General features: G+C 49.4%; 1 protein-coding gene across 1 annotated transcript in view; it reads left to right on the top strand.

Annotated features, from left to right (window-relative positions):
• LOC105543362 (mucin-12-like) overlaps positions 1-25,756 on the top strand; it is a gene marked incomplete at its 5' end in the record, with an annotated part of 29,750 nt that overhangs the window by 3,131 nt on the left and 863 nt on the right. Inside the window, 6 exons of the mRNA XM_011985217.1 lie at positions 11,090-11,227; positions 12,064-12,082; positions 19,866-20,277; positions 20,611-21,358; positions 21,602-23,195; positions 23,856-25,747. Of these exons, the coding sequence (XP_011840607.1) occupies positions 11,090-11,227; positions 12,064-12,082; positions 19,866-20,277; positions 20,611-21,358; positions 21,602-23,195; positions 23,856-25,747 (4,803 nt within the window). The remainder of the gene's footprint in view (positions 1-11,089; positions 11,228-12,063; positions 12,083-19,865; positions 20,278-20,610; positions 21,359-21,601; positions 23,196-23,855; positions 25,748-25,756) is intronic.

Raw genomic sequence — 25,756 nt, 5'->3', positions numbered from 1 at the left:
CCCTCCTCCTGGGGGCTTTATCTGCTGGAGGAATGGGTCTTTCCAAGCCTCACAGGGGCACTGCACATGCTGCCAGCCCTGGTCAGGAGAGAGGGAATCCAGGGGGCTGTCTGACAGTGTCCTCTCTTGACTTGGAGCAGCCTCAGGTGCACCCGGGGAATCCCCTCCAGTTAGAAATGGCTGATGGGGCCAGGTGTGGTGGCTCATGCCTGTAATCCCAGCACTTTGGGAGGTCCAGGTGGGTGGATCACCTGAGGTTGGGAGTTTGAGTCCAGCATGGCTAACATGGTGAAACCCCGTCTCCATTAAAAATATAAAAATTAACCAGGCATGGTGGGTCGCACCCGTAATCCCAGCTACTTGGGAGGCTGAGGCAGGAGAATCACTGGAACTTGGGAGGTGGAGTTTGCAGTGAGGCAAGATTGTGCCACTGCACTCCAGTGTTTAAGAGTGAAACACTGTCAAAAAAAAAAAAAAAAAGAAAGAAAGAAAGAAAGAAAGAAAGAGAAAATAAAAATGGCTGCCAGTTGCGGTGGCTCACACCTGCAATGCCAGCACTTTGGGATGCTGAGACAGGCGCATCACGAGGTCAGGAAATTGAGACCATCCTGGCCAACATGGTGAAACCCCAACTCTACCAAAAATATAAAAATCAGCTGGGTGTGGTGGCACACGCCTGTAGTCCCAGCTACTCGGGAAGCTGAGGCAGGAGAATCACTTGAACCCTGGAGGAAGAGGTTGCAGTGAGCCGAGATCACACCACTGCACTCCAGCCTGGCGACAGAGCGAGACTCTCTCAAACAAACAACAACAACAGCAACAAAGTGGCTGAGGGGCTGCGGGAGGAGACAGAGGCTCGGGGATCCTTGCTCAGCCTGGTCGTGGCTGTGTGTGAGAGATGACTGGTTACCCGATAATTTCTCTCATACAGAACAGACTTTCTGATTCCTTCCTGGCAGGGGTGGACAGGGATGAGGAGAGGCGGCAGAGGGAGACCTTGAGTTGAAGGCTGTGGGGTGGGCAGAAGGGGTGGTGAGGGGGCAGGGGAGCTGGGGTGGGGGTCTCTGTAGCCCTGCAGGACACCTTCGAAGTAACCTACCAGGGAAGTTCCACCATCCTCCTAGCCAGTGACTCAGGCCCTCCGAGGCTGCCTCTGTCCGCCAAGCCTTGATAGATGATTGCTCCTTTACCCTCCCAGGACATGTTGGGAGAGAGGTACAGAAGAGGAGGAGCTGATGGGAGAGTTTCAAGGGCTGGAGTGATGAACTCTGTGGATTTGGGGACATTATGAGAGTTTGTTAATAACACATAGATTCCCTTTAAGGTAATACACAGGAGTGGGAAGCTGTGGGCTGGGATGGATCTTAGGAGGGGTCCTTTCCATCTCTGCTTCCCAGGCCTGGCCTGACTGATCCTGCGATTTCTCTGGTCAGATTATTCAAGGAGAGGGTGATGGAGGTGATGGCAGCGATGATGAAGGCGCCAGGAGTCAGCAGGTGGCATTGCCTCGGTGTACCCAGCTGAGTGTTAGAGACAACCCCCAAGGAACCAAAAGTCCCTGTCCCTCAGGTGCTTATAATTGTGTGGCAAAGATAACACAGGTGAATCCCTTCGTGTGTAAAACAGTCAGAAAACCATCTATCTATGGCTAGTGCAGAAAGCAGGAGGGAGTGAGGCCACGCAAGTAGGACCACTCTGGAGGGCTCCGGAAGGTCTGATTAGATACAGAGATGGAGGCAGAGACCCCTGCCCTCCTCTTGCAGAGGCTTTTGCTGTTCACAAAGCCATTTCCAGCAGGTAGCTCGTATGATTCTCATGAGGAGATCTGTGTAAGGAAGTCAGGGTAGATGAGGATATGGAGGCTCAGAGAGAGGATGAGTGATTTGCCTGGGGCCAGATATCAAATAATGAACACGGCGACCACTTTACAGTGGATTTGCGCCCTGCGCCTCTCCTCCCCTAGAGGACCCCAGTTCTCTCCACTAGCGCCCCTCTTCCCCTCTAGAGGAACCCAGTTCTCTGCAAACCATCCCGTGCTCTAGGAATGGATTCTGGGTCCTTGGCAAGCAGTTCAGATGTCAGATCAGAGACTACCAGTGGCATCTGTAGGTTTTTTTTTTTTGTTTTTTTTTGACAATCTCCTCTGTCACCCAGGCTGGAGTGCAGTGACACAATCTCGGCTAACTGCAGCCTCTGTCTCAACGGTTCAAGAGATTCTCCTGCCTCAGCCTCTGGAGTAGCTGGGACTACAGGTGTGTGCCAACAAGCCCAGCTAATTTTTTTGTGTGTGTTTGGTAGAGACAGGGCTTCACCATGTTGGCCAGGCTGGTCTTGAGCTCCTGGCCTCCAGTGATCTGCCCGCCCCGAACTCCCAAAGTGCTGGGATGACAGGTGTGGGCCGCTGCACCTGGCCCAGCATCTGTAACTTTTCTTCCTACTCTCTGCACCCTCTTCTGGGTACTCCCGGGCACACTCTGGACTGGTGAGGTTTTGGAGAAGCAGTTGAGTGAGGGAAGAGCACTCTGAGAAAGTAGAAAAATCATTTCCACAGCTCTGCAGGGGAGCTACAGTGTAGGAATGCCCTGAAAGACGAGGGGGCATGTGCTGGATCAAGCGTGATGTTTGCTGGGGAGAGTGTGGTGGTGCTGGTGCATTTGTGGATGACAGGAGCACTAAGACCAAGTTGAGATGTTTAGACATCACAGGAACCTCTGTGGACTAAGTAGGGCTGGGGATGCCTCTGTAGGGCAGATCAGCGTCAGAGAGGCCATCGAGAGGCACCCAAAGCCATCCTGGGAGGAGGATATGAAGGCCCAGCTGGGAACCCAACTCCCCTGGAAATGGGGGCTCCACTTGATGGTTGGCTGGAGGACACTGAGACAGATAGTCTAGGAGGCTGTGTTAACTGGGAGAGGAGCCTTTTTTTGCTGGATGACAAAGGTCTCCAGTTGGGGCTGTGGAGTTTGGGGTGATGGTGAAGTTTCTGAGTAGAGCTGTCCTGGAAGCCTGGGTCTTAGGGGAGGGCTTCTAGGATGGGTCCAGTGCCATTGCCCCAGCCCCTGCTACAGGCTGAGGTAGGAAAATGTGAGTGCTCACTATGAACTAAATCAGCTGGCACCTTGGTCTTGAACTTTGCAGCGTCCAGAACTGTGAGAAATAAATCTTTCTTTCCTTTTTTTTAAAAATTTTATTTTAAGCGATGGGGGTCTTGCTTTGTTGCCCAGGCTGGTCTTGAACTCCTGGGCTCAAACCATCCTCCCACCTCAACTTCCTAAAGTGCAGGAACTACAGGCATGAGCCACCACACCTGGCCAATTTCTATTGTTTAAGCCACCCAGTCAATGGTATTTGCTATGGCAGCCCAAGAAGACTAAGACAGGCTGCCTTCAGAATTTTCTCTTCATCAGCTGGGTGCAGTGGTTCATGTCTATAATCCCAGTGTTTTGGGAGGCCCCAGCCTGGGCAACATAGTGACACCCCATCTCTTAAAAAAAAAATTAGGCTGGGTGTGGTGGCTCATGCCTGTAATCACAGCACTTTGGGAGGCCAAGGCAGGAGGAACCCTTAAGCCCAGGACTTCGAGACTAGCTTGGGCAACACAGGGAGACCCAATCTCTTAAAAAAAAAAATAGCTAGTCATAGTGGTGCATGCCTATAGTCTTAGCTACTTGGGAGGCTGAGGGGAGAGGATCTCTTAAGTCCAGGAATTCGAGACTGCAGTGAGCTGTGATTGCACCATTGCACTTCAGCCTGTGTGACAGAGTGAGGCCCTGTCTCAGAAAAAGCTTTTCTCTCTTTATCTTTGGTTTTCAGGAATTTGACTCTGACTACAATGTCTGTGGTTTGTGGCCCTTCATTTATTTTTGGAAATTCTTAGTGATTATTGTCTTCAAATATTTCTCCTGCCCTGTTCTCTCTCTCTTCTCCTTCTGAGACTACAATGAGACGTATGTTAGGCCATGCCATATTGGACTACAGCTCTTGGATACTGTTCTGCACACATCCCTACTACCCCTTTCTGTGTTTCAGTTTGGGTAATTTTTACTGACTTATCAATTGAAGGAAGATAAAAACTGACTTATTTTCAGTTTTTATTGATTTATCTTCACTAATTCTTTCCTCTACTGTGTTTTATCTGCTGATCATCCTGTTGAAAAGAAGTCTTTGGCCAGGTTCAGTGGGTCACACCTGTAATCTCAGCACTTTAGGAGGCTGAGGTGGGAGGATTGCTTGAGCTCAGGAGTTTGAGGCCAGCCTGGGCAACATAGCGAGACCCCATCTCTACAAAAAATACCAGAAAAAAATTAGCTGGGTGTGGTGATGTGCGCCTGTAGTCCCAGCTACTTGGGAGGCTGAGATAAGAATGCTTGAGCCCAGGAGGTCAAGGCTGCAGTGAGCTGTGATTGTGCCACTGCATTCCAGCCTGGGCAACATAGAGAGACTTTGTCTCAAATAATAATAATAATAAAAAATTTAAAAATCAGAAAAGAACTCTTTGTCTCTGATATTATGGTTTATATTTCTACCATCTTTATTTGAAAGAGGCCTCTCGAGAGGCACCAAGAGCCACCCTGGAATAGGAGATGGACGGTCCAGGAGGCTGTATTGACCGGGAGGAAGGAACCTCTCTTTGGTGGAAGACAAGGGTCTCCAGTTGGGCCTGTTGAGTGTGGGGTGACCGTGGGGTTTCTGGGAGGAGCTGTCTTGGTGGCCTGGGGCTCCTGGAATAGGGACACAGTCTAGAACTCTACCTTCTCCAACTGCTACAGAGGACACAAAAGCCAGAAAATGCCAGAAAAATGCCAGGGATCCACATGATGACTGGAACCAGTATCGTGTTTTCTGTACATGAAGTTCCAAAGTGTTCCTAGTAAGGGTTGGGGTGGGGATGGGCTAGGGGAGAGGGACCAAGTGTCTGCCCCGGAGGGGCAGGGTCAGGGGTCTGAAGGGGTCAACACTCTTTAGCTTAGAAAGGTGAAGCTGGGAGTGGAAATGGTTAACATCTATAAAATTGGGAAGACAGTGGTGGAGGTGAGAACAAATTTGTTCACAATAGACAAAGGGGCAACCTTTGAAACTCAAGTGATGTAAAATATTACAAGGAGTGCTGTTTTATACAAACAGTAATAAACTTACTCATTCAGCAAACACCAAAGGCTGGCTCTGCCTGGGCAGGTGCTCTGGAGGAGGCAGGGGGAATAAACAGTTTATAGGAGAGTTAATGAGATGGGATTGGGGCAGAAAGGGCCACAGCCCAGTCTGCTGCTGGAGCTACGAGAGGGGGCCCGGGGCTGGAGGGGCACAGAGGGGACCTCTGGGGGCCTTCCATCTGGGCTGATGAGGGTAGGGGGAGAGGGAGAGGCAGCGTTTGAGTTTGGTGGCGGTTGAGAAGTAGTACAGGAAGGAAGTATTATATTAACAGATGCTCAAAGGCCTTAGACAAATTCAGAACTGCATTATCTGAACTTACACGGAGCTAGGGAGAGAATTGGGATATTGGTAATCAGATTCCCTGGAGAAGATCAAATCTTGGGTGGCACTGGGATGAGCTGGGGTCACCCACAGCTCATTGGGGTGTGGGAAGGCCCAGAGACCTCCACACCCCAGTTGGAGAAGTCAATAGAGACCTGATAGTCTGAGTATCATTGTAATATTAAAAATGGGCCAGGCATGGTGGCTCAATCTTGCCTGTAATCCCAGCACTTTGAGAGACTGAGGTGGGAGGATTGCTTGAGGGCAGGAGTTCAAGACTAGCCTGGCCAAAAATATTTTTAAATAAAAGATTAGCTGGGTGTGGTGGTGTGTCTCTGTAGTCCTAGCTGCTCAGGAGGCTGAGGGGAGAGGATCTCATGAATCTAGCAATTCCAGGATGCAGTGAGCTAGGATCGCACCACTGCACCCCGGCCTGGGCGAGAGAGCAAGATATTACCTCTTTAAAAATAAAAAATATATGTATTAAAAATTGCAGCTATTCATTGAGGGTTTGCTATGTGCTGGACACTTTTCTAAATATTATCTCATTTAACTTTCACAACATTTCTAAGAAGGATGTGTTACTGATTTTGGGTTTTTATACATGGGGAAACAGGTGCAGAGATGATAAATAATTTGCTCGGTGGGACACAGTGTCTCACACCTGTAATCCCAACACTTTAGGAGACCAAGGCAGGCAGATCATGTGTGGTCAGGAGTTCGAGACCAGCCTGGCCAACATGGTGAAACCCCGTCTCTACGAAAAATACAAAAGTTAACTGGGCATGGTGGCAGGTTCCTGTAATCCTAGTTACTTAGGAGGCTGAGGCAGGAGAATCACTTGAACCTGGGAGGCAGAGGTTGCAGTGAGCCGAGATCGTGACATTGTGCCCCAGCCTGGGCGACAGACCAAGACTCCATCTCAAAAAAAAAAAAAAGAAAGAAAGAAAAGAAAAGAAATTGCTCAATGCCACCCACTCATCAGTTGGAGGAGCCAGGATTTGAACCTAAGCCTTCCAGCTCCAGGGTCCCCATTCTTTGCCGCTTGCTGTAATTGGGGATGCCTGTGTGTATGCCTTCCCTAGGTCTGCCACAACAAATTAACGAACACTGCTTGGTGGCTTCAAGCAACATAAATTTATTCTCTTACAGTTGTGGAGGCTAGAAGCTTGAAGTCAAGGTTATCATGAGTGCCACATTCCCTTCAAACACTGTAGGGGAAGATCTCTCCTTGCCTTTTCTAGCTCTTTTTTTTTTTTTTTTTCTGAGACAGAGTGTCTTTCTATTGCCCAGGCTGGAGTGCAGTGGTGCGATCTTGCCTCACTGCAACCTCCGCCACCCGGTTCAAGCAATTCTCCTGCCTCGGCCTCCCAAGTAGCTGAGATTACAGGCACATGCCACCATGCCTGGCTAAGTTTTGTATTTTTAGTAGAGACGGGGTTTCACCATGTAGGTCAGACTGGTCTCAAACTCCTGACATCGTGATCCACCCACCTTGGCCTCCCGAATTGCTGGGATTACAGGTGTGAGCCACCGCGTCTAGCCAGCTTCTTCCTTTTTAAAAAATGTTCATCTCGTTATTTAGAGGCTGGATTATGAGACTGGTTAATTTTTGTATTTTTTTTCTTGTAGAGGCAGGGTCTTGCTATGTTGCCCAGGCTGGTCTCAAACTCCTGGGCTCAAGCGATCCACCGGCCTCGGCCTCTCAAAGTGCTAGGATTACAAGCGTGAGCCACCGTGCCCGGCCAGCCTTTTCTAGCTCCTGGTGACTCCTGGTGTTTCTTGGCTTGTGATAGCATCACTCCAATCTCTGCCTCATCATCTCTGGGCATCTTCCCTGTATGTCACACCTCTCTCTCTTTTCTCTGACAAGTATTTGAATTTAGGGCCCATCCTAAATCTGATCTTGAGATCCTTGACTTAATTACATCAAGAAAGCCTCTATTTCCAAAGAAGTTCACATTCCCAGGTACCAGGAGTTAGGACTTGAGGATGTATTTTGGGGTGATCCTATTCAATGCACCATACCATGCTTTAGCCTCAACTGGTGGCTCTTGCTTTCAAGAAACAGTGACAGTGTCTGCTGGCACTAGGAAGCCAGGATGTTCATCCACCGCCATTGGTGTGTGCAGGGGTTGGAGTGGCCCCAGCTCTACCTCAACCTTCACAACTCTGCCAGGAGCCAAGGACCTTATGGAAAAGGAATAGACCCAGGCTACCTAGCTCTTGTGTGGCAGAGCAGAACGTGCACCCGGGACTAGGGGACCGCAGCTCATTCCAGTGCCTCCCATAACATTGTAGAATATTCTAGAGTGATCTGGGTGGCCAGAACAGGCATCATTTACTCTCATTTTCCAGGGGGAAATGGAAATTCAGAGAGGTTCTCTGGATTGCACAAGGTCACACAGTGGTGTACAGGTTGGTCTTGGAGATGCAGGAAGGACCCTCCCTCCACGCCCCATGGGGGCTCCCCACACTGCCACTGCCTCTTCAGGGGAACTGCCACTGGGGACTTCATTGACTGATTTTGTCACAAGCAGAAATATGTCCTGGAGGTGGCAGGAGGAGACAGTTTCAAAGCTTGGTGATGGTCCTCAGACTTGTCCTTGAAGAGCCTTCTAATGTGTGTCCCCTAGAATGCCACGATGCAAAAGACTTGCCTAAAAAACCAGCTGCCTTAATTAAGTAATAATCTGTTTTGTTTTAGAGACAGGGTCTCTCTCTGTTGCCCAGGCTGGAATGCAGTGCCTCAATCATAGCTCACTGCAACCTTGACCTCCTGAGCTCAAATGAGCCTTCTGCTTCAGCCTCTCAAGTAGCCAGGACTACAGATGTGCACCACCATGCCCAACTAATTTTTAAAATTTTTGTACCGATGGCGGTCTCGCTGTTTTCCAGGCTGGTCTTGAACTCTTGGCCTCAAGCAAACCTCCTGCCTCAGCCTCCCAAAGTGCTGGGATTACAGGTGTGAGCCATTGCCCTCAGCCTTAATCTTTTTAAAGAAAAATCCAAATACATGTGGAATGTAGAAGCAATAAACACTGTAAATGAGCAAGAAAGGACTCAACTCATTTAATGAGACACCATGTCATTACTTTCGCACGGAAAAAAGCTACCAAACTTTACCTGCTTAGCAGGAGAGGGCGCTGGCATCTTTAATGAACAGTGGCTTCAGTGTAGGCAAATAGGCAATTTTTGTTAAGCATTTTGACTACAAAGGTCTGGGGAATCCCAGCTTGGAAATTGTTACCAGTGAATGATTTTCCATAGGTTCTCCAAGGGGTGACATAAGGCATACCTATAATAAAATAAAATAAAACAGAATAAAATAAAGTAAAAAAAAATGTATATAGGCAGGGCACAGTGGCTCATGCCTGCAATCCCAGCACTTTGGGAGGCCGAGGCAGGCAAATCACGAGGTCAAGAGATCGAGACCATCCTGGCCAACATGGTGAAACCCCATCTTTACTAAAAATACAAAAATTTAGCTGAGCATGCTGGCATGGGCCTGTAGTCCTAGCTACTCGGTAGGCTGAGGCAGGAGAATCGCTTGAACCCGGGAGGCGGAGGTTGCAATGAGCCGAGATCGCACCACTGCACTCCAGCCTGGATGACAGAGCAAGACTCTGTCTCAAAAAAATAAAAATAAAATAAAATGTATATGTATATATAACATATATACATATACATGCATATTTATATATTCACACACATTTATTGTGTTTTTAAAATTATATAATGAGGTGTGGTACATCTGTAACCCCAGCTACTCAGGAGGGAGGGAAGGTCACTTGAGCCCAGGAGTTGGAGGCTGCAGTGAGCTAGGATCGCACCACTGAGTTCCAGTCTGGGGGACACATTGAGAACTTGCCTCTCTCTTTTGTTGTTGTTGTTGTTTTGTTTTGCTTTTGAGACGAGTCTTGCTCTGTTGCCCAGACTGGAGTGCAGTGGTGTGATCTCTGCTTACTGCAACCTCCGCCTCCCAGGTTCAAGAGATTCTCCTGCCTCAGCCTCCCGAGTAGCTGGGACTATAGGTGCGCACCACCACGCTCAGCTAAATTTTTGTATTTTTAGTAGAGATAGGGTTTCACCATGTTGGCCAGGATGGTCGTGATCTCTTGACCTCATGATCCCGCCCGCCTTGGCCTCCCAAAGTGCTGAGATTACAGGCATGAGCCACTGGGCCCAGCCAGAGACCTTGTCTCTCAAAAGAAAAATTATAAGATGAAAACATATCCATCGTGGAACATTTAGAAAATATAGACAAACACAAAGAGGAAAATCTTTCTTTTTTTTTTTTCTGAGACAGAGTCTCAGTCAGAGTGTTGCCTAGACTGGAGTGCAATGGTGCGATCTCGGCTCACGGCAACCTCCGCCTCCCAGGTTCAAGTGATTCTCCTGCCTCAGCCTCCCGAGGAGCTGGGACTACAGGCATGTGCCACTGTGCCCGGCTAATTTTTGTATTTTGTTAGAGACAGGGTTTCACCATGTTGGCCAGGCTGGTCTTGAATTCCTGACCTCAGGTGATCCAGGTGCTTCGGCCTCCCAAAGTGCTGGGATTATAGGCGTGAGCCACCATGCCCAGCCTGAAAAAATACCCCCTTAACCTTAACATTCAGATAAACATTGTTAACATTTTATTTCTATGTATTTAGATTTATTCTATGGACGGTTTGTATTTTAAAGGCTGATTACTATTCTATTCTATGGAATACAACAGTCATATAACCAGTCCCCTATTTGTCTATTCTTGGACATGTGTACCTCTGCTTTTTACTATAATCAGTAACGAGGCAATAAACATTCTTGTATGAATTTTATTTTATATCTGCATCAGATTAATTGAGGATGAATAGCTAGAAATGGCATCGTTAAAATGATATCAGCAGCTGGGTGTGGTGACTCATGCCTGTAATTCCAGTGCCTTGGGAGGCTGAGGTGGGACAATCACTGGAGGCTGGGAGTTGAGACTAGCCTGGGCAACATAGTGAGATCCCATCTCTACGAAATGTAAAAAATTAGCTGGGTATGGTGGGGCCTGTGGTCTCAGGTACTCTGGAGGCTGAGGTGGGAGGATCTTTTGAGCCCAGGAGTTCGAGGCTGCAGTGATCTAAGGTTGTGCCACTGCACTCCAGCCTGGGTTACAGAGTGAGACGCCAACTCCTAAAAAAAAATGGTATGACTCTTCCAATGGTCCCTGATGAATATTTTCAAATTATCCTTTAGAACTATGATGCCAAGTCAACACCACATGAAAACACCCGTACACCACCAGCTATTATAGTCATCTCTCATCATGATGGGTGCAATTTGATAGACGAAGACGAAGAAGAAATCGTATCTTGCTATGTTTTAGATTTATTTGCTTCCTGGTGAAATTTATATGCTTTTTCCTTCTCCTGGGCTTGTTGGCTATTTGAGTTTCTTTGGAGAAGAAGCTGCGTTTTCCTTTGCCCAGCTTCCTTGTGGAGCACCCTGACCCTGGAGGTTGACCTGGGGGAGGAATGCCCCACCTGCTCTGTTACATTCTTTGGGGACACCGTTGCCACCAGAATCCCAGGCTGGGAGGGGTCTGAATCTCTTCACCCAGAGCACGGTTCCCTTGTCCCTCCTGCAGCGAGTGAAGAGACTTGGCTTGGTGGCGTTTGCCAGCCCGGGGGATGATGGAGATGGCAGAGCCGAAGCTTTTAGCCTGGTGCTCCCACTTAGTGAGCGGGCAAGGGCTGCAGGAGGTGGGGAGAAGGAGTGTCAGGAGGTGAGGGTGTCCTAGGAACTGATTGTGAGATTTCAGAAAGAGGAAGGGCAGCTGGATGAGATGGATGGGGATTTGGTCACTTAGAACTCAAGCTTGGTGTGACCTGTGAGGGCAACTGTTGTGGAGATGTGAGCGGTTAAGGACAAATTGAATGGTAGCAAATCGGAGAAAATGGTATGAATCCAGGAACAAAGGCAAAAGAGAGCAGGTATGTTCAGAACGGTATCCTGCATTCCACAGAGTGTCCCTGCCTTCTTTGGGTCCCTGTCCCTCCAAGCCCCTTCTTGCAGTCTCCAGGGCACAGCTGTTTTTTTCTTTTCTTTTCTTTTCTTTTTGAGACAGAGTCTCACTATATTGTCCAGACTGGAGTGCAGTGGCGTGATCTCAGCTCACTGCAACCTCTGCCTCCCGGGTTCAAGTGATTCTCCTGCCTCAGCCTCCCGAGTAGCAGGTGCCCGCCACCACGCCCGGCTGATTTTTGTATTTTTCGTAGAGACGAGGTTTCACCATGTTGGCCAGGCTGGTGTTGAACTCCTGACTTCAGGTGATCCGCCCACCTCGGCCTCCCAGAGTGTTGGGATCACAGGTGTGAGCCTCCGCACCCGGCCTCCAGGGCCCTGCTTCTAAGGCATAGTTGGGATCATGGCTTTTTACTGAACTAAGTCAAGTCCAAACCCCATTCTAGGCTGGTTCACGTCCATTTTCCTAGCTTCCCTCTGTCTTAGTGTCTTCCCTTACCCCAAACACACAGTGAGGACTTTTACTCACCTCTGGGCCCCCACACATGCTGTTCTCCTGCCCTGAAACCTTCCCCTTCCTCCTCTTTATTCCTCTAGCCCTTTTTGGGGGATAAAGGTAAAAGTCACTTTAATTTCTTTTATTTTTTTTTAGAAATGAGGTTTTTCTCTGTTGCCCAAGCTGGAGCGCAGTGACCCAATTATAGCTCAGTACAACCCAGAATTCCTGGACTCCAGTGATCCTCCCACCTCAGCCTCCCAAGTAGCTGAGACTGCAGGGACACAGCACCATGTCTGGCTAATTTTTTGTTGAGACAGGGTCTCCTTATTTTGCCCAGGCTGATCTCAAACTCCTGGGTTCAAGCAATCCTCTGCCTTGGCCTCCTAAAGTGCTGGGATTACAGGCATGAGCTGCCACATCTGGCCTTTTTGTTTTGTTTTGTTTGAGATAAGGTCTTTCTGTGTTGCCCAAGCTGGAGTGCAGTGGTGCAGTCATAGCTCACTGCAGCCTTGAGCTCCTGGGCTCAAGCAGTTGTCCTGCCTCAACCTCCTGAGTACCTGGAACTGACTACAGGTGCATGTACCACACTGGGCTAATATTTAAATTTATTTTTTGTAAAGACGGGATCTTGCTATGTTGCCCAGGTGGTCTTGAACTCCTGGCCTCAACTAATCTTTCCACCTTGGCCTCCCAAAATGCTGGAATTACAGGTATGACCCACCGTACCTGGCCAAAAGCCATCTTTAGAATGTGCTTGAATTCTATGTTATTAGCTGAGTGACCTTGGAAATTATTTATCCTTAGAACCTTGATTCCTATGTAAAATAGAAATAGTGGCCAGGTGCGGTGGCTCATATCTGTAATTCCAGCAGTTTGGGAGGCCAAGGCGGGTGAATCACATGAGGTCAGGAGTTTAAGACCAGCCTGCCAACATGGCAAAATCGTGTCTCTACTAAAAATAGAAAAATTAGCCAGGTATGGTGGCGGGCACCTGTAATCCTAACAACTTGGGAGGGTGAGGCAGGATAATTGCTTGAACCTGGGAGGTGGAGGTCGCAGTGAGCCAAGATCCTGCCACTGCACTCCAGCCTGGGTGACACAGCGAGACTCTGTCAAAAAAAAAACAACAACATTAAATAGCCATGTCCACCTTGCAGGGTTGTTGTGATGTTTATATTTGGTAACTAAGAGAAAGCTTTGGACTTTCCAGCATTCACTGACTCATTCACTGAGAAAGTCTCTGTGAGCCTCTACAGGGCTAACTGAACAGGACAGAAATGTTCTTTATCCTCATGGAGTTCACAGCCTACAAGGGCAAAGACATTCCTAGGAAGTTACAGAATCACTGAGTTCCAGTTAATATGTCTTGTGATAGGGCGAGTACAGGAATCTGATCCGTACCCAATAAACGGCAGCTCTCCCCACCCCTGTTCATACCTCGTGAGTCAGTTATGGAGATGACCATAAACTACCTTTACATGCTTTTTCATTGTTTGACTTGTGACAACAGACACATTCTACTTTTATAACTTAAAAATTCCGGTAAAATTTATGAGTAAACCCAACAGACTCCCATTTTTAAAAGAAGAAGGAAAAAATGACAGGTCAAGTATCACCTCCTCCTGGAAGCCTCCCTTGATGAGAGGCAGGAGAGGCCGCCCTGCTGCATTGAGTCCTGCGTTGCCCTCATATGGGCCCCTGCTGTCTCCTCGCTGTACTGAGGGTCTAGGAGCCCCCGTGAGGGGCAGGGGGTACATCTGCCTTTGATCTCAATGTTACCAGATGGCACCAGGCTCTTGGTGTCCCAGACAAAGATTTGGATGTGACACATACAAATAGCAAAGCAAGCAGCAAAAGTTTGTTACACACAGTGTTACACTCTCAAAGAGGAGAGAGCGGACTGATCTCTGTGAGGTGAGATCAGCATCAGTTTGGTGTATTTTGCATCTTTTTTTTTTTTTTTTTTTTTGACAGAGCCTTGCTCTGTCACCCAGGCTAGAGTGCAGTGGTGTGATCTTGGATCACTGCAACCTCCGCCTCCGGGTTCAAGCGATTCTCCTGCCTCAGCCTCCTGAGTAGCTGGGATTACAGGCACCCACCACCACGCCCGGCTAATTTTTGTATTTTTAGTAGAGATGAGGTTTCACCACGTTTGCCAGGCTGGTCTCAAACTCCTGACCTCAGGTGATTAAGGGCCTCCCAAAGTGCTGGGATTACAAGCAGGGGCCACTGTGCCTGGCCAAGGGGAGCAGTTTTAAAGGATAACTTGGTGGGTGGGGGGAGCCAGTGAGTCAGGAGTGTTCATTGGTCAGAGATGAAATCACAGGGAGTCGAAGCTGTCTTCCTGCGCTGAGTCAGTTCCTGGGTGACAGCCACAAGATCAGATGGGCCAGTTTATTGATCTGGGTGGTGCCAGCTGGTGTATCAAGTGCAGAGTCTGCAAAATATCTCAAGCACTGGTCCTGGGAGCAGTTTACGGAGGGTCAAAATCTAGTAACCTCCAGCTGCATGACGCCTAAACCATCATTTCTAATCTTGTGGCTAATGTTAGTCCTACAAAGGCAATCTAGCCCCCAGGCAAGAAGAAAGTCTGCTTTGGGAAAGGGCCATTACCATCTTTGTTTCTCCTCAAGTTAATTCAGCCTACTCCCAGGAATGAACAAGGACAGCTTGGAGGTTAGAAGCAAAATGGAGTCAGCTAAGTGAGATCTCTTTCACTGTCTCAGTCATAATTTTGCAAAGGCGGTTTCAGCTGGAGGGCTGAGTTTTCCTGTGGGTGCAGAAAGGTCGGGTGGCTGAGGATTGTGGTGGTCTCTGGGTGAGACACAGAGGAGGTTTCTAAGAGGTGAGTGGGGGAGGTGACCTCAGAGACCAGAAGGGAAGAGGGGTCCCTTGCTCAAGTGAGGGAGGAAGTCTATGGGAAGGAGCACCTCGTGAGCCTGTTTTGAGCCCTGCCACCCTCCACTTTGGTGCCTGCCTATGCCCCGCCATCCTCTCTGACCCTTGTACTCAGGGTTCAGGGATGCTCCACCTCCACCTTGGCAGTCCCTGGAGCTCAGCCCTTCCACTACCATCAGGTTGAACTAGACAAAACCTAGCTCATAAATGAGAGGATCGGGCAAAACCTCAAATGTCCACTGACTTCAAAACAAACACGTGGCTGGTGTGTGCCTCAAGCCTGTAATCCCAGCACTTTAGGAGGCCGAGGTGGGAGAATCACTTGAGGCCAGAAGTTTGAGACTGGCCTGGGCAACATAGCAAAACCCCATCTCTAAAAAAACAAATTTTTAAAATTAGCACGCCCCTGCTAATTGAAATGGTGGCACGCCCCTGTAGCACCAACCATTTGGGAGGCCGAGGCAGGAGGATCACTCCAGCCTGGGAGTTTGGGGCTGCAGTGACTCCAGCCTAGAAGTAGGATGGTGATGTAGTTTGAGTATTTATCCCTTCCCAGATCTCATGTTGAACTGTAATCCCCAGCCTAGGTAAGAGACCCTGTGGAAGAAAAAAAAGAAAGCCAACAAAATCCAAAAATCTCCCCCAAACACCAAGCCATCTTTTCAATCTTTTCCATGAAGTTAGAATTCCAAAAAATCTTAGGCATTATTGCCTTTGACCTGAACTGCATTGATCAATGATTTGATAGTGCTCTGTCTACCCCTCCACCCCGGCCTTCCGTCCTGGTCCAGCTCCTAGCCTCTCCCTGTGATTATGTGTCTCTTTCGTGACTCTGTAAAACTGGGGCCATCTGGGATGGTGGAGAGTGCCTCTGCTCTGGTGGACTGAACTGTCTCCTCTGCAAGGGGCCAAGGTTGGCCTTCCTGAGACAAGTGAGAAGAATGCAGCTCTCGGCATCTTGGAGATTGACAGATGGGACAAAAGGCCATACACCCTGTCCTCTCAAGGAAGTCCCTTATACATCATCCTGTAGAATTCCTAATAACTCCTGGGCTGATGGCACTACTGTCACAGATTCTGTGCATATACAATCTGATTCATTTCATAGGCAGGATGAAGAAAGCCAGGAATTATGTGTCTGTTTTACATAGGAAAATGGAATTCTGCATGTACTGTCACATGTTCTAAGTAGCACAGAGAAGATACAGTAGCTCCTCCAGCCCAGGGCCAAGATAATGCTTTGTTTTTGAGATGTAGTCTCACTCTGTCACCCAGGCTGGAGTGCAATGGTGCGATCTTGGCTCACTGCAACCTCTGCCTCCCTGGTTCAAGAGACCCTCCTGTCTCAGCCTCCCAAGTAGCTGGGATTGCAGGCACATGCCATCATGACTGGTTAATTTTTGTATTTTTAGTAGAGATGGGGTTTTGCTGTGTTGGCCAGGCTGGTCTTGGACTCCCGACCTCAAGTGATTTGCCTGCCTCAGCCTCCCAAAGTGCTGGGATTACAGGTGTGAGTCACTGCACCCAGACTAGCTAATGATTTTTTTTTTTTTTTTACAGTTGTAGCCCTTCGAGTGGGCCTGAACCAGGGTGGAGGAGGTGCTCCCTGGGCAGGCTACGAGGGCTGCAGGATGACCAGGTAGATGTGGCAGTGTTCCAAGAAAAGTGATGACAGTCCTTGAATATTTGTCCTCATCCAAATCTCATGTTGAGTTGTAATCCCCAGTGTTGCAGGTGGGGCCTGGTGGGAGGTGTTTGGATTATTGGGGGCAGATCCCTGTTGAATGGCTTGGACCATCCCCTTGGTTATGAATGAGCTCTCATTCTGAGTTCACACAAGATCTGGTCTTTTAGAAGTGTGTGGGCCGGGCACAGTGGCTCACGCCTGTAATCCCAGCACTTTGGGAGGCCAAGGCAAGGAGATCACCTGAGGTCGGGAGTTTGAGACCAGCCTGACCAACATGGAGAAAACCCGTCTTTACTAAAAATACAAAATTATCTGGGCATGGTGGATGCCTGTAATCCCAGCTACTTGGGAGGCTGAGGCAGGAGAATCGCTTGAACCCAGGAGGCAGAGGTTGCGGTGAGCCAAGATCGCGCCATTGAACTCCAGCCTGGGCAACAAGAGCGGAACTACATCTGGGAAAAAAAAAAAAAAAGGAAAGAAGCATGTGGCATTGGCTGGGTTTGGTGGCTCACACCTGCAATCCCAGCACTTTGGGAGGCCAAGGTGGGCAGATCATTTGAGGTCAGGAGTTCGATATCTGCCTGGCCGTCATGGTGAAACTCTGTCTCTACTAAAAATACAGAAATTAGTCAGGTGCAGTGGTGGGCACCTGTAATCCCAGCTACTCGGGAGGCTGAGTCAGGAGAATCACTTGAACCCAGGAGCCGGAGTTTACAATGACCCGAGATTGCGCCAATGCACTCCAGACTGGTTGACAGGCTGTCTCAAAAAAAAAAAAAAAAGAAAGAAAAAAGAAATGTGTGTGGTCCCTCCCCTACACCCTTTGCCTCTCTCTTGCTTCTGCTTTTGCCATGTGACCAGCCTGCTCTCCCTTCACCTTCTGCCATGATTGGAAGTTTCCTGAAACCTCCCTAGAAGCAAACATCAGCACCATCCTTCTTGTATGGCCTGTAGAACTGTGAGTCAATTAGACCTCTTTTCTTTATAAATGACCCAGGCTCAGGTATTTCTTTATAGCAATGCAAGAAAGGCCTAATACAGGTGGCTAGCTCTTGTGTATGTAATGCATCTGGAGAGAAAGGACAGAGAGAATTGTCCATGGAATGGGTGACTGCCTTAGCTCTTCTGTTTTTCCTGGGTTGGCAGCTACAGAGTTAGAGGTCAAAGGGGTCTCTCAGATGTCAAGGATGAGGAAGAGAGACTTGTCAGATCATGTGTGATATGGTTTGGCTGTGTCCCCACCCAAATCTCATCTTGAATTTTAGCTCCCATAATTCCCATGTGTTGTGGGAAGGACCCAGTGGGAGACAACTGAATCATGGGGGCAGGTTCCCTCATACTGTTCTTGTGGTAATGAATAAGTAAGTCTCACGAGATCTGATGGTTTTATCAGGGGAAACCCCTTTCACTTGACTCTCATCCTCTCTCTTGCCTGCTGCCATGTAAGATGTGCCTTTCACCTTCCACCATGATTGTGAGGCCTCCCCAGCCATGTGGAACTGTGAGTTCATTAAACCATTTGTTCTGTATAAATTACCCAGTCTCTGGTATGTCTTTCTCTTCCTCCTCCTCCTCCTACTCTTTTTCCTTCTCTTCCTCCTCCTCCTCTCCCTCCTCCTTTCCTCCTCCTCCTCCTCCTTCTTCTTCCCCTTCTTCTTCTTTCTTCTTCCTCTTCCTCTTCCTCTTCTGTTTTTTGAGACAGAGTCTCGCTCTGTCACCCAGGTTGGACAGCAGTGGTGCGATCTCAGCTCACTGCAACCTCTGCCTCCCGGGTTCAAGTGATTCTCCTGCCTCAGCCTCCCAAGTAGCTGGGATTACAGGTGGCTGCCACAACACCTGGCTAATTTTTGTACTTTTAGTAGAGACTGGGTTTCACAATGATGCCTAGGCTTGTTTCGAACTCCTGACTTCAAGTGATCTGCCACCTCGGCCTCCCAAAGTGCTAGGATTACAGGCATGAACCACCACACCTGGCCTTGGGTATGTTTTTATCAGCAGTGTGAAAATGGACAAGTACAATGTGTAAGCAAGACAATATAAGGTCTGCAAAACGCAGAATGTGAGGTACAGAAGGAATGTGTGTGGGGGCATTTGTGGGAGTACAACCTTCTGCTGGAGTTGATGCCTGAGCACCTTGATAGATGAACATGTCCCAGTGTGGCTAGGGTGGAAACAGCAGGTAATACTGGACAGAGGCATATAAGTACAGTTCTCCACCACTATACAGATGTCAAAACCCAGAGCCACACTACTAACAATTCAAGTTCCTTCTTCTTCTTCTTTTTTTTTGAGACGATGTCTCACTCTGTCACCAGGCTGGAGTGTAGTGTCATGATCTCAGCTCACTGCAACCTCCACCTCCTGGGTTCAAGTGATTCTCGTGCCCTAGCCTCCCAAGTAGCTGGGATAACAGGTGTGCACCACCACACCTGGCAAGTTTTTTTGTATTTTTAGTAGAGATGGGATTTCACTCTGTTGGCCAAACTGGTCTCAAACTCCTGACCGCAAGTGATCCACCCGTCTTGGCCTCCCAAAGTGTTGGGATTACAGGCATAAGCCACCGCACCCGGCTCTAAAAATTCAAGTTACAAATTACAGTCAAGACTCAGAAAATTATCTAGTGACACCTTGCCCACTAGCCAAACGGTTATATTCCACAGAAGACACAAGGGTCTACACGAGGGGTCCCCAACCCCCTGGCCCCAGACCAGAACAGGTCCGTGGCCTGTTAGGAACTAGGACTCACAGCAAGAAGTGAGCAACGGGCCAGCAAAGCTGAGCTCTAACCCTATTGTGAACTGTGCATGCATCCTCCTTATGAGAATCTAATGGTAAATGTAATGTGCTTGAATCATCCTGGAACCATCCCCCAACAGCCCCCAGTCCCAGTCCTTGGAAAAATTGTCTTCCATGAAATCGGTTCCTGGTGCCAAAAAGGTTGGGGACTGCTAGTCTACACCACCAGTGAGATTTCTTCAAATCTACAGGTTTACTCGACCCTTCCTATGCCCCTGAAAGAGGGACTTGAGCTTCAATATCACGAGGTGACCAGGTATCTTTCAGCCTGGATGTGTCAGAGTTGACTAGCACCACATCTGTCTGGTGATCTGGGGCTACTGTAGGAGACAGTCATAAATCATAGCACTTTCTCTGGTTTCTCTCAACTCACAGGCTCAACAGAAAGCACTAGTATTGAAGATAATACAAGTTCTGCATCCACACCCAGTTCAAGTGACTCTTTTACCACTTTTAGTGGCTATGGGATATCAACCAAATTTACTACTGTAAAACCCATTGTCTCTGCCACCATCTCAGAGGGCTCGAAATATACAACCTTCCACAGCAGCCAAGGCTCCAGTCACACAACACTCTTCCCTCACAGCACCACAAGCTCAGGCATCACTGAAACATCTAAACACGTCCACAACAGCACTGGTTCAACACACACAACACTGTCCCCTGCCAGTTCCACAAGCGCTGGCCTTCAGGAAGAATCTGGAACTTTCCAGAGCTGGCCAAGCTCAAATGACACAACACCTTCATATCCTAGCACCACATCAGCCCCTGTTGAAGTATCTACAACCTACCACAGCAGACAGACCTCAATTACAACAACACAATTTTCTGCCAGCTCAGAAACCTTGGACCATGGTGAGGAATTAACAAAAGTCCACAGCAGCACAGATGGAACTGGAACAACACCCTTACCTACCCGCTCCACAACCTCAGTTCTTGGAGAATACACAGTATCACCCATCACTTCAGGCTCAACGGAAACAGCAATGTTAAGTGGCAGTACCACAACACCAGGCCTCAGTAAGAAACCTACCACCATCTACGGTAGCCCCAGAGCAGCAGACACAACACTTTCCCCTGCCAGCAAGACAAGCTCAGGCATCAGGGAAGAACTCACCACATCCCACAGCCGACCAGGCTCAATGCACACAACACTGTTACCTGCCAGTGCTACAACTTCAGGGCTCAGTGAGAAGCCTACAACCATCCCCAGCATGCCAGACTCAGTGCACACAACGCTGTTACTGGCCAGCACCACAACGTTAGGCCTCAGTGAAAAATCAACAACTTCCCACAGCAGTCCAGGCTCAACGGAGACAACACTCTTCCCTGAAAGCACTACAACCTCAGGACGCAGTGAAGAATCAACAACTTCCTACAGCAGCACAACTCACACACCATCACCTCCTAGAACCACATCTGCCCTTGTTAAAGAATCTTCAAGTTACCACAGTAACCTGGGCTCTCCTGCAACAAAACACTTCCCTGACAGCTCCACAACCTCAGGCCATAGTGAGGAATCAACAGCATCCCACAGCAGCCCAGACGCAATGGAAACCACATTCTTACCCAACCGCTCCACAGTCTCAGCTCTGCTTAGAGAATCTACAACCTCACCCATCAGTTCAGGCTCAGTGGAAACAACAATGTTACCCAGCAGTACCACAACACCAGGCCTCAGTGAGAAATCGACCACTTTCCACAGTAGCCCCAGATCACCAGACACAACACTCTCACCTGCCAGCACGACAAGCTCATCTGTCAGTGAAGAATCCACCACCTCCCTCAGCCGACCGGGGTCAACGCACACAATGGCGTTCCCTGACAGCACCACCATACCAGGCCACAGTCAGGAATCGACAACTTCCCACAGCAGCCCAGGCTCAACAGACACAACACTATTCCCTGGCAGGACCACAGCACCATCCCTTGGTCAAGAATCCACAACCTTCCACAGCAGCCCAGGCTCCACTCATACCACACTCTACCCTGACAACTCCACAACCTCAGGCCTCCTTGAAGCATCTACACCCGTCCACAGCAGCACTGGTTCACCATACAAAACACTGTCCTCTGTCCGATCTACAACCCATCAGGGGGAACCTACCACCCTCATGAGCTGGTCAAGCTCAAATGACACTACGCCCACACCTCCTACTACCACATCAGCCTTTGTTGATGTATCTACATCCTACCAAAGCAGCCTGAGCTCAACTCCAACAACCCACTTCTCTCGAGGCTCCACAAGCTTGCGCCGTAGTGAGGAATCAACAATAGTCCACAGCAGCCCAGATGCAACTGGAACAACAGCCTCACCCGCCCACTCCACAGCCTCAGGTCGTGGAGAATCTACAATCTCACCCATCAGTCCAGTCGCAGCTGAAATAACAACATTACCTGGCAGTACCACAACAACAGGCCTCAGTGAGACATCTACCACCTTACACAGTAGCCCCAGATCACCGACCACAACACTCTCACATACCAGCATGACAAGCCTAGGCATCAGTGAAGAATCCACCACCTCCCATAGCCAACCGGGCTCAACTCACTCAACAGTGTCACCAGCCAGCACCACCATGCCAGGCCTCAGTGAGGAATCTAGCACCATCTACAGTAGCCCAGGTTCAACTGAAACCACAGTGTCCCCTGGTAGCAGCACAACCTCAATTCGTGGGGAAGAATCCACAACCTTCCACAGCCTGCCAGCATCAACTCACACAACACTGTTCACTGAGGACACCACCACCTTGGGACACACTGCGAAATCTACAGCCTTCCCCGGCAGCCTTGTCTCCACCCAAACAGTGTTACCTGCCACCCTCACAACCACAGACCTCGGTGAGGAAACAACAACCTTCCTCAGCACCTCAGGCTCAAGTGAAACAACACTGTCACCTGCCCGCTCCACAACCACAGGCCTTGTTGGACAATCTACAACCTCACCCATGAGTCCAACCTCAACTGATACAACAACAACTTTATCTGGCATTACCACATCACCAAGCCTCAGTGAGAAATCTACCACCTTCTACACTAGCCCCAGATCACCAGATGCAACACTCTCACCTGCAACCACAACAAGCTCAGGCGTCAGTGAAGAATCCAGCACATCCCTTAGTCAACCAGGCTCAAAGCACACAACAGCCTTCCCCGACAGCACCACCATGTCAGGCCTCAGTCAGGAACCTACAACTTCCCACAGCAGCCAAAGTTCAACAGACACAGCACTGTCCCCTGGCAGTACCACAGCCTCATCCCTTGACCAAGATTTTACAACCTTCCCCAGCAGCCCAGGCTCCACTGAAACCACAGTCTCACCTGAAAACACCACAACCTCAGGCCTCGATGAAGCATCTACACCCATCCACAGCAGCACTGGCTCACGACACACAACACTGTCCCCTGCCAGCTCCACAAGCCCTCAGGGAGGCCTTCAGGGAGAATCTACCACCTTCCAGACCCACCTAGGCTCAACTCACACAGCACCTTCACCTCCTAGCACCACAACTACACTTGTTGAAGAATCTACTACCGCCAACAGCAGCCCGGGCTCAACTGCAACAACACACTTCCCTGACAGCTTCACAACCTCAGGCCATAGTGTGGAATCAACAGCATCACACAACAGCCCAGATGCAATGGAAACCACATTCTTACCCACCCGCTCCACGGTCTCAGTTCTTTTTGGAGAATCTACAACCTCACCCATCAGTTCAGGCTCAGTGGAAACAACAATGTTACCCAGCAGTAACACAATAGTAGGCCTCAGTGAGACAACGACCACTTTGCACAGTAGCCCCAGATCATCAAACACAACACTCTCACCTGGCAGTAGGAGAAGCTCAGGTGTCAGTGGAGAATCCACCACCTCCCTCAGCCAAGCAGGGTCAATGCACACAACGGTGTTCCCTGAAAGCACCACCATACCAGGCCTCAGTCAGGAATCTACAATTTCCCACAGCAGCCCAGGCTCAAGAAACACAACATTGTTCCCTGGCAGGACGACAGCATCATCCCTTGGTCAAGAATCCACAATCTTCCACAGCAGCCCAGGCTCCACTCACACCACACTCTTCCCTGACAACACCACAACCTCAGGCCTCGTTGAAGCATCTACGCCTGTCCACAGCAGGACTGGCTCAACACACACAACACTGTCCTCTGTCGACTCTAAAACCCATCAGGGGGGAGCTACCACACTTGCCAGCTGGTCAGGCTCAAATGACACTACACCTGCACCTCCTTCTACCACATCAACCTTTGTTGATGTATCTACATCCTACCAAAGCAGCCCGAGCTCAACGCCAACAACTCACTTTTCTGTCAGCTCCACAAGCTTGGGCCAGAGTGAGGAATCAACAATAGTCCACAACAGCCCAGATGCAATTGGAACAACACCCTCACCCACCCACTCCACAATCTCAGGTCATGGAGAATCTACAATGTCACCCATCAGTTCAGGCACAACTGAAATAAAAATGTTACCTGGCAGTATCACAACAACAGGCCTCAGTGAGACATCTACCACCTTACACAGTAGCCCCAGATCACTGACCACAACATTCTCACCTGCCAGCAAGACAAGCCTAGGCATCGGTGAAGAATCCACCACCTCCCATAGCCAACCGGGCTCAACTCACTCAACAGTGTCACCGGCCAGCACCACCACACCAGGCCTCAGTGAGGAATCTACCACCATCTACAGCAGCCCAGGCTCAACTGAAACCACTGTGTCCCCTCGCAGCAGCACAACCTCAATTCGTGGGGAAGAATCCACAACCTTCCACAACCGGCTAGCCTCAACTCACACAACACTGTTCACTGAGGACACCACCACCTTGGGACTCACTCAGGAATCCACAGCCATCCCTGGCAGCCTTGTCTCCATGCAAACGGTGTTACCTGCCACTCTCACAATCACAGACCTCGGTGAGGAACCAACAACCTTCCCCAGCAGCTCAGGCTCAAGTGGAACAACACTCTCACCTGCCCGCTCCACAACCTCAGGCCTTGTTGGACAATCTACAATCTCACCCATGAGTCCAACCTCAACTGATACAACAACTTTACCTGGCATTACCACATCACCAAGCCTCAGTGAGAAATCTACCACCTTCTACACTAGCCCCAGATCACCAGATGCAACACTCTCACCTGCAACCACAACAAGCTCAGACGTCAGTGAAGAATCCAGCACAATCTTTAGTCAACCAGGCTCAAAGCCCACAAAAGCGTTCCCTGACAGCACCACCATACCAGGCCTCAGTCAGGAACCTACAACTTCCCACAGCAGTCAAAGTTCAACAGACACAACACTGTCCCCTGGCAGTGCCACAGCGTCATCCCTTGATCAAGATTTAACAACTTTCCACAGCAGCCCAGGCTCCACTGAAACCACAGTCTCACCTGAAAACACCATAACCTCAGGCCTCGAAGAAGCCTCTACACCCATCCACAGCAGCACTGGCTCACGACACACAACACTGTCCCCTGCCAGCTCCACAAGCCTTCAGGGAGACGTTCAGGGAGAATCTACCACCTTCCAGACCCACCCAGGCTCAACTCACACAGCAGCTTCACCTCCTAGCACCACAACTACCCTTGTTGAAGAATCTACTAACGCCGACAGCAGCCCAGGCTCAACTGCAACAACACACTTCCCTGACAGCTCCACAACCTCAGGCCATAGTGAGGAATCAACAGCATCCCACAGCAGCCCAGACACAATGCAAAACACATTCTTACCCACGCGCACAACAGTCTCACTTCTTGTTGGAGAATCTACAACCTCACCCATCAGTTCAGGCTCAGTGGAAACAACAATATTACCCAACAGTACCACAACACCAGGCCTCAGTGAGAAATCCACCAGTTTCCACAGTAGCCCCAGATCACCAGACACAACACGCTTACCTGCCAGCATGAAAAGCTCAGGTGTCAGTGAAGAATTCACCACCTCCCTCAGCCGACCAGGGTCAACGCACACAACACCGTTTCCTGAAAGTACCACTGTGCCAGGCCTCAGTCAGGAATCTACCACTTCCCACAGTAACCCAGGCTCAACAGACACAACACTGTTCCCTGGCAGGACCACAGCATCATCCCTTGGTCAAGAATCCACAACCTTCCACAGCAGCCCACGCTCTACTGAAACCACAGTCTCACCTAAAAACACTACAACCTCAGGCCTTGATGAAGCATCTACTCCCATCCACAGCAGCACTGGATCACGACACACAACACTGTCCCCTGCCAGCTCCACAAGCCCAGGCCCTGAGGGAGAATTTACCACCTTCCAAATCCCCCCAGGATCAACTCACACAGCACCTTCACCTCCCAGCACCACAACTACCCTTGTTGAAGGATCTACTACCGCCGACAGCAGCCCGGGCTCAACTGTAACAACA

The sequence above is a fragment of the Mandrillus leucophaeus genome, unplaced genomic scaffold (assembly GCF_000951045.1).
Source record: "Mandrillus leucophaeus isolate KB7577 unplaced genomic scaffold, Mleu.le_1.0 Scaffold280, whole genome shotgun sequence".
NCBI lineage: Eukaryota > Metazoa > Chordata > Mammalia > Primates > Cercopithecidae > Mandrillus > Mandrillus leucophaeus.
This window is presented reverse-complemented; position numbering and strand designations above follow the sequence as displayed.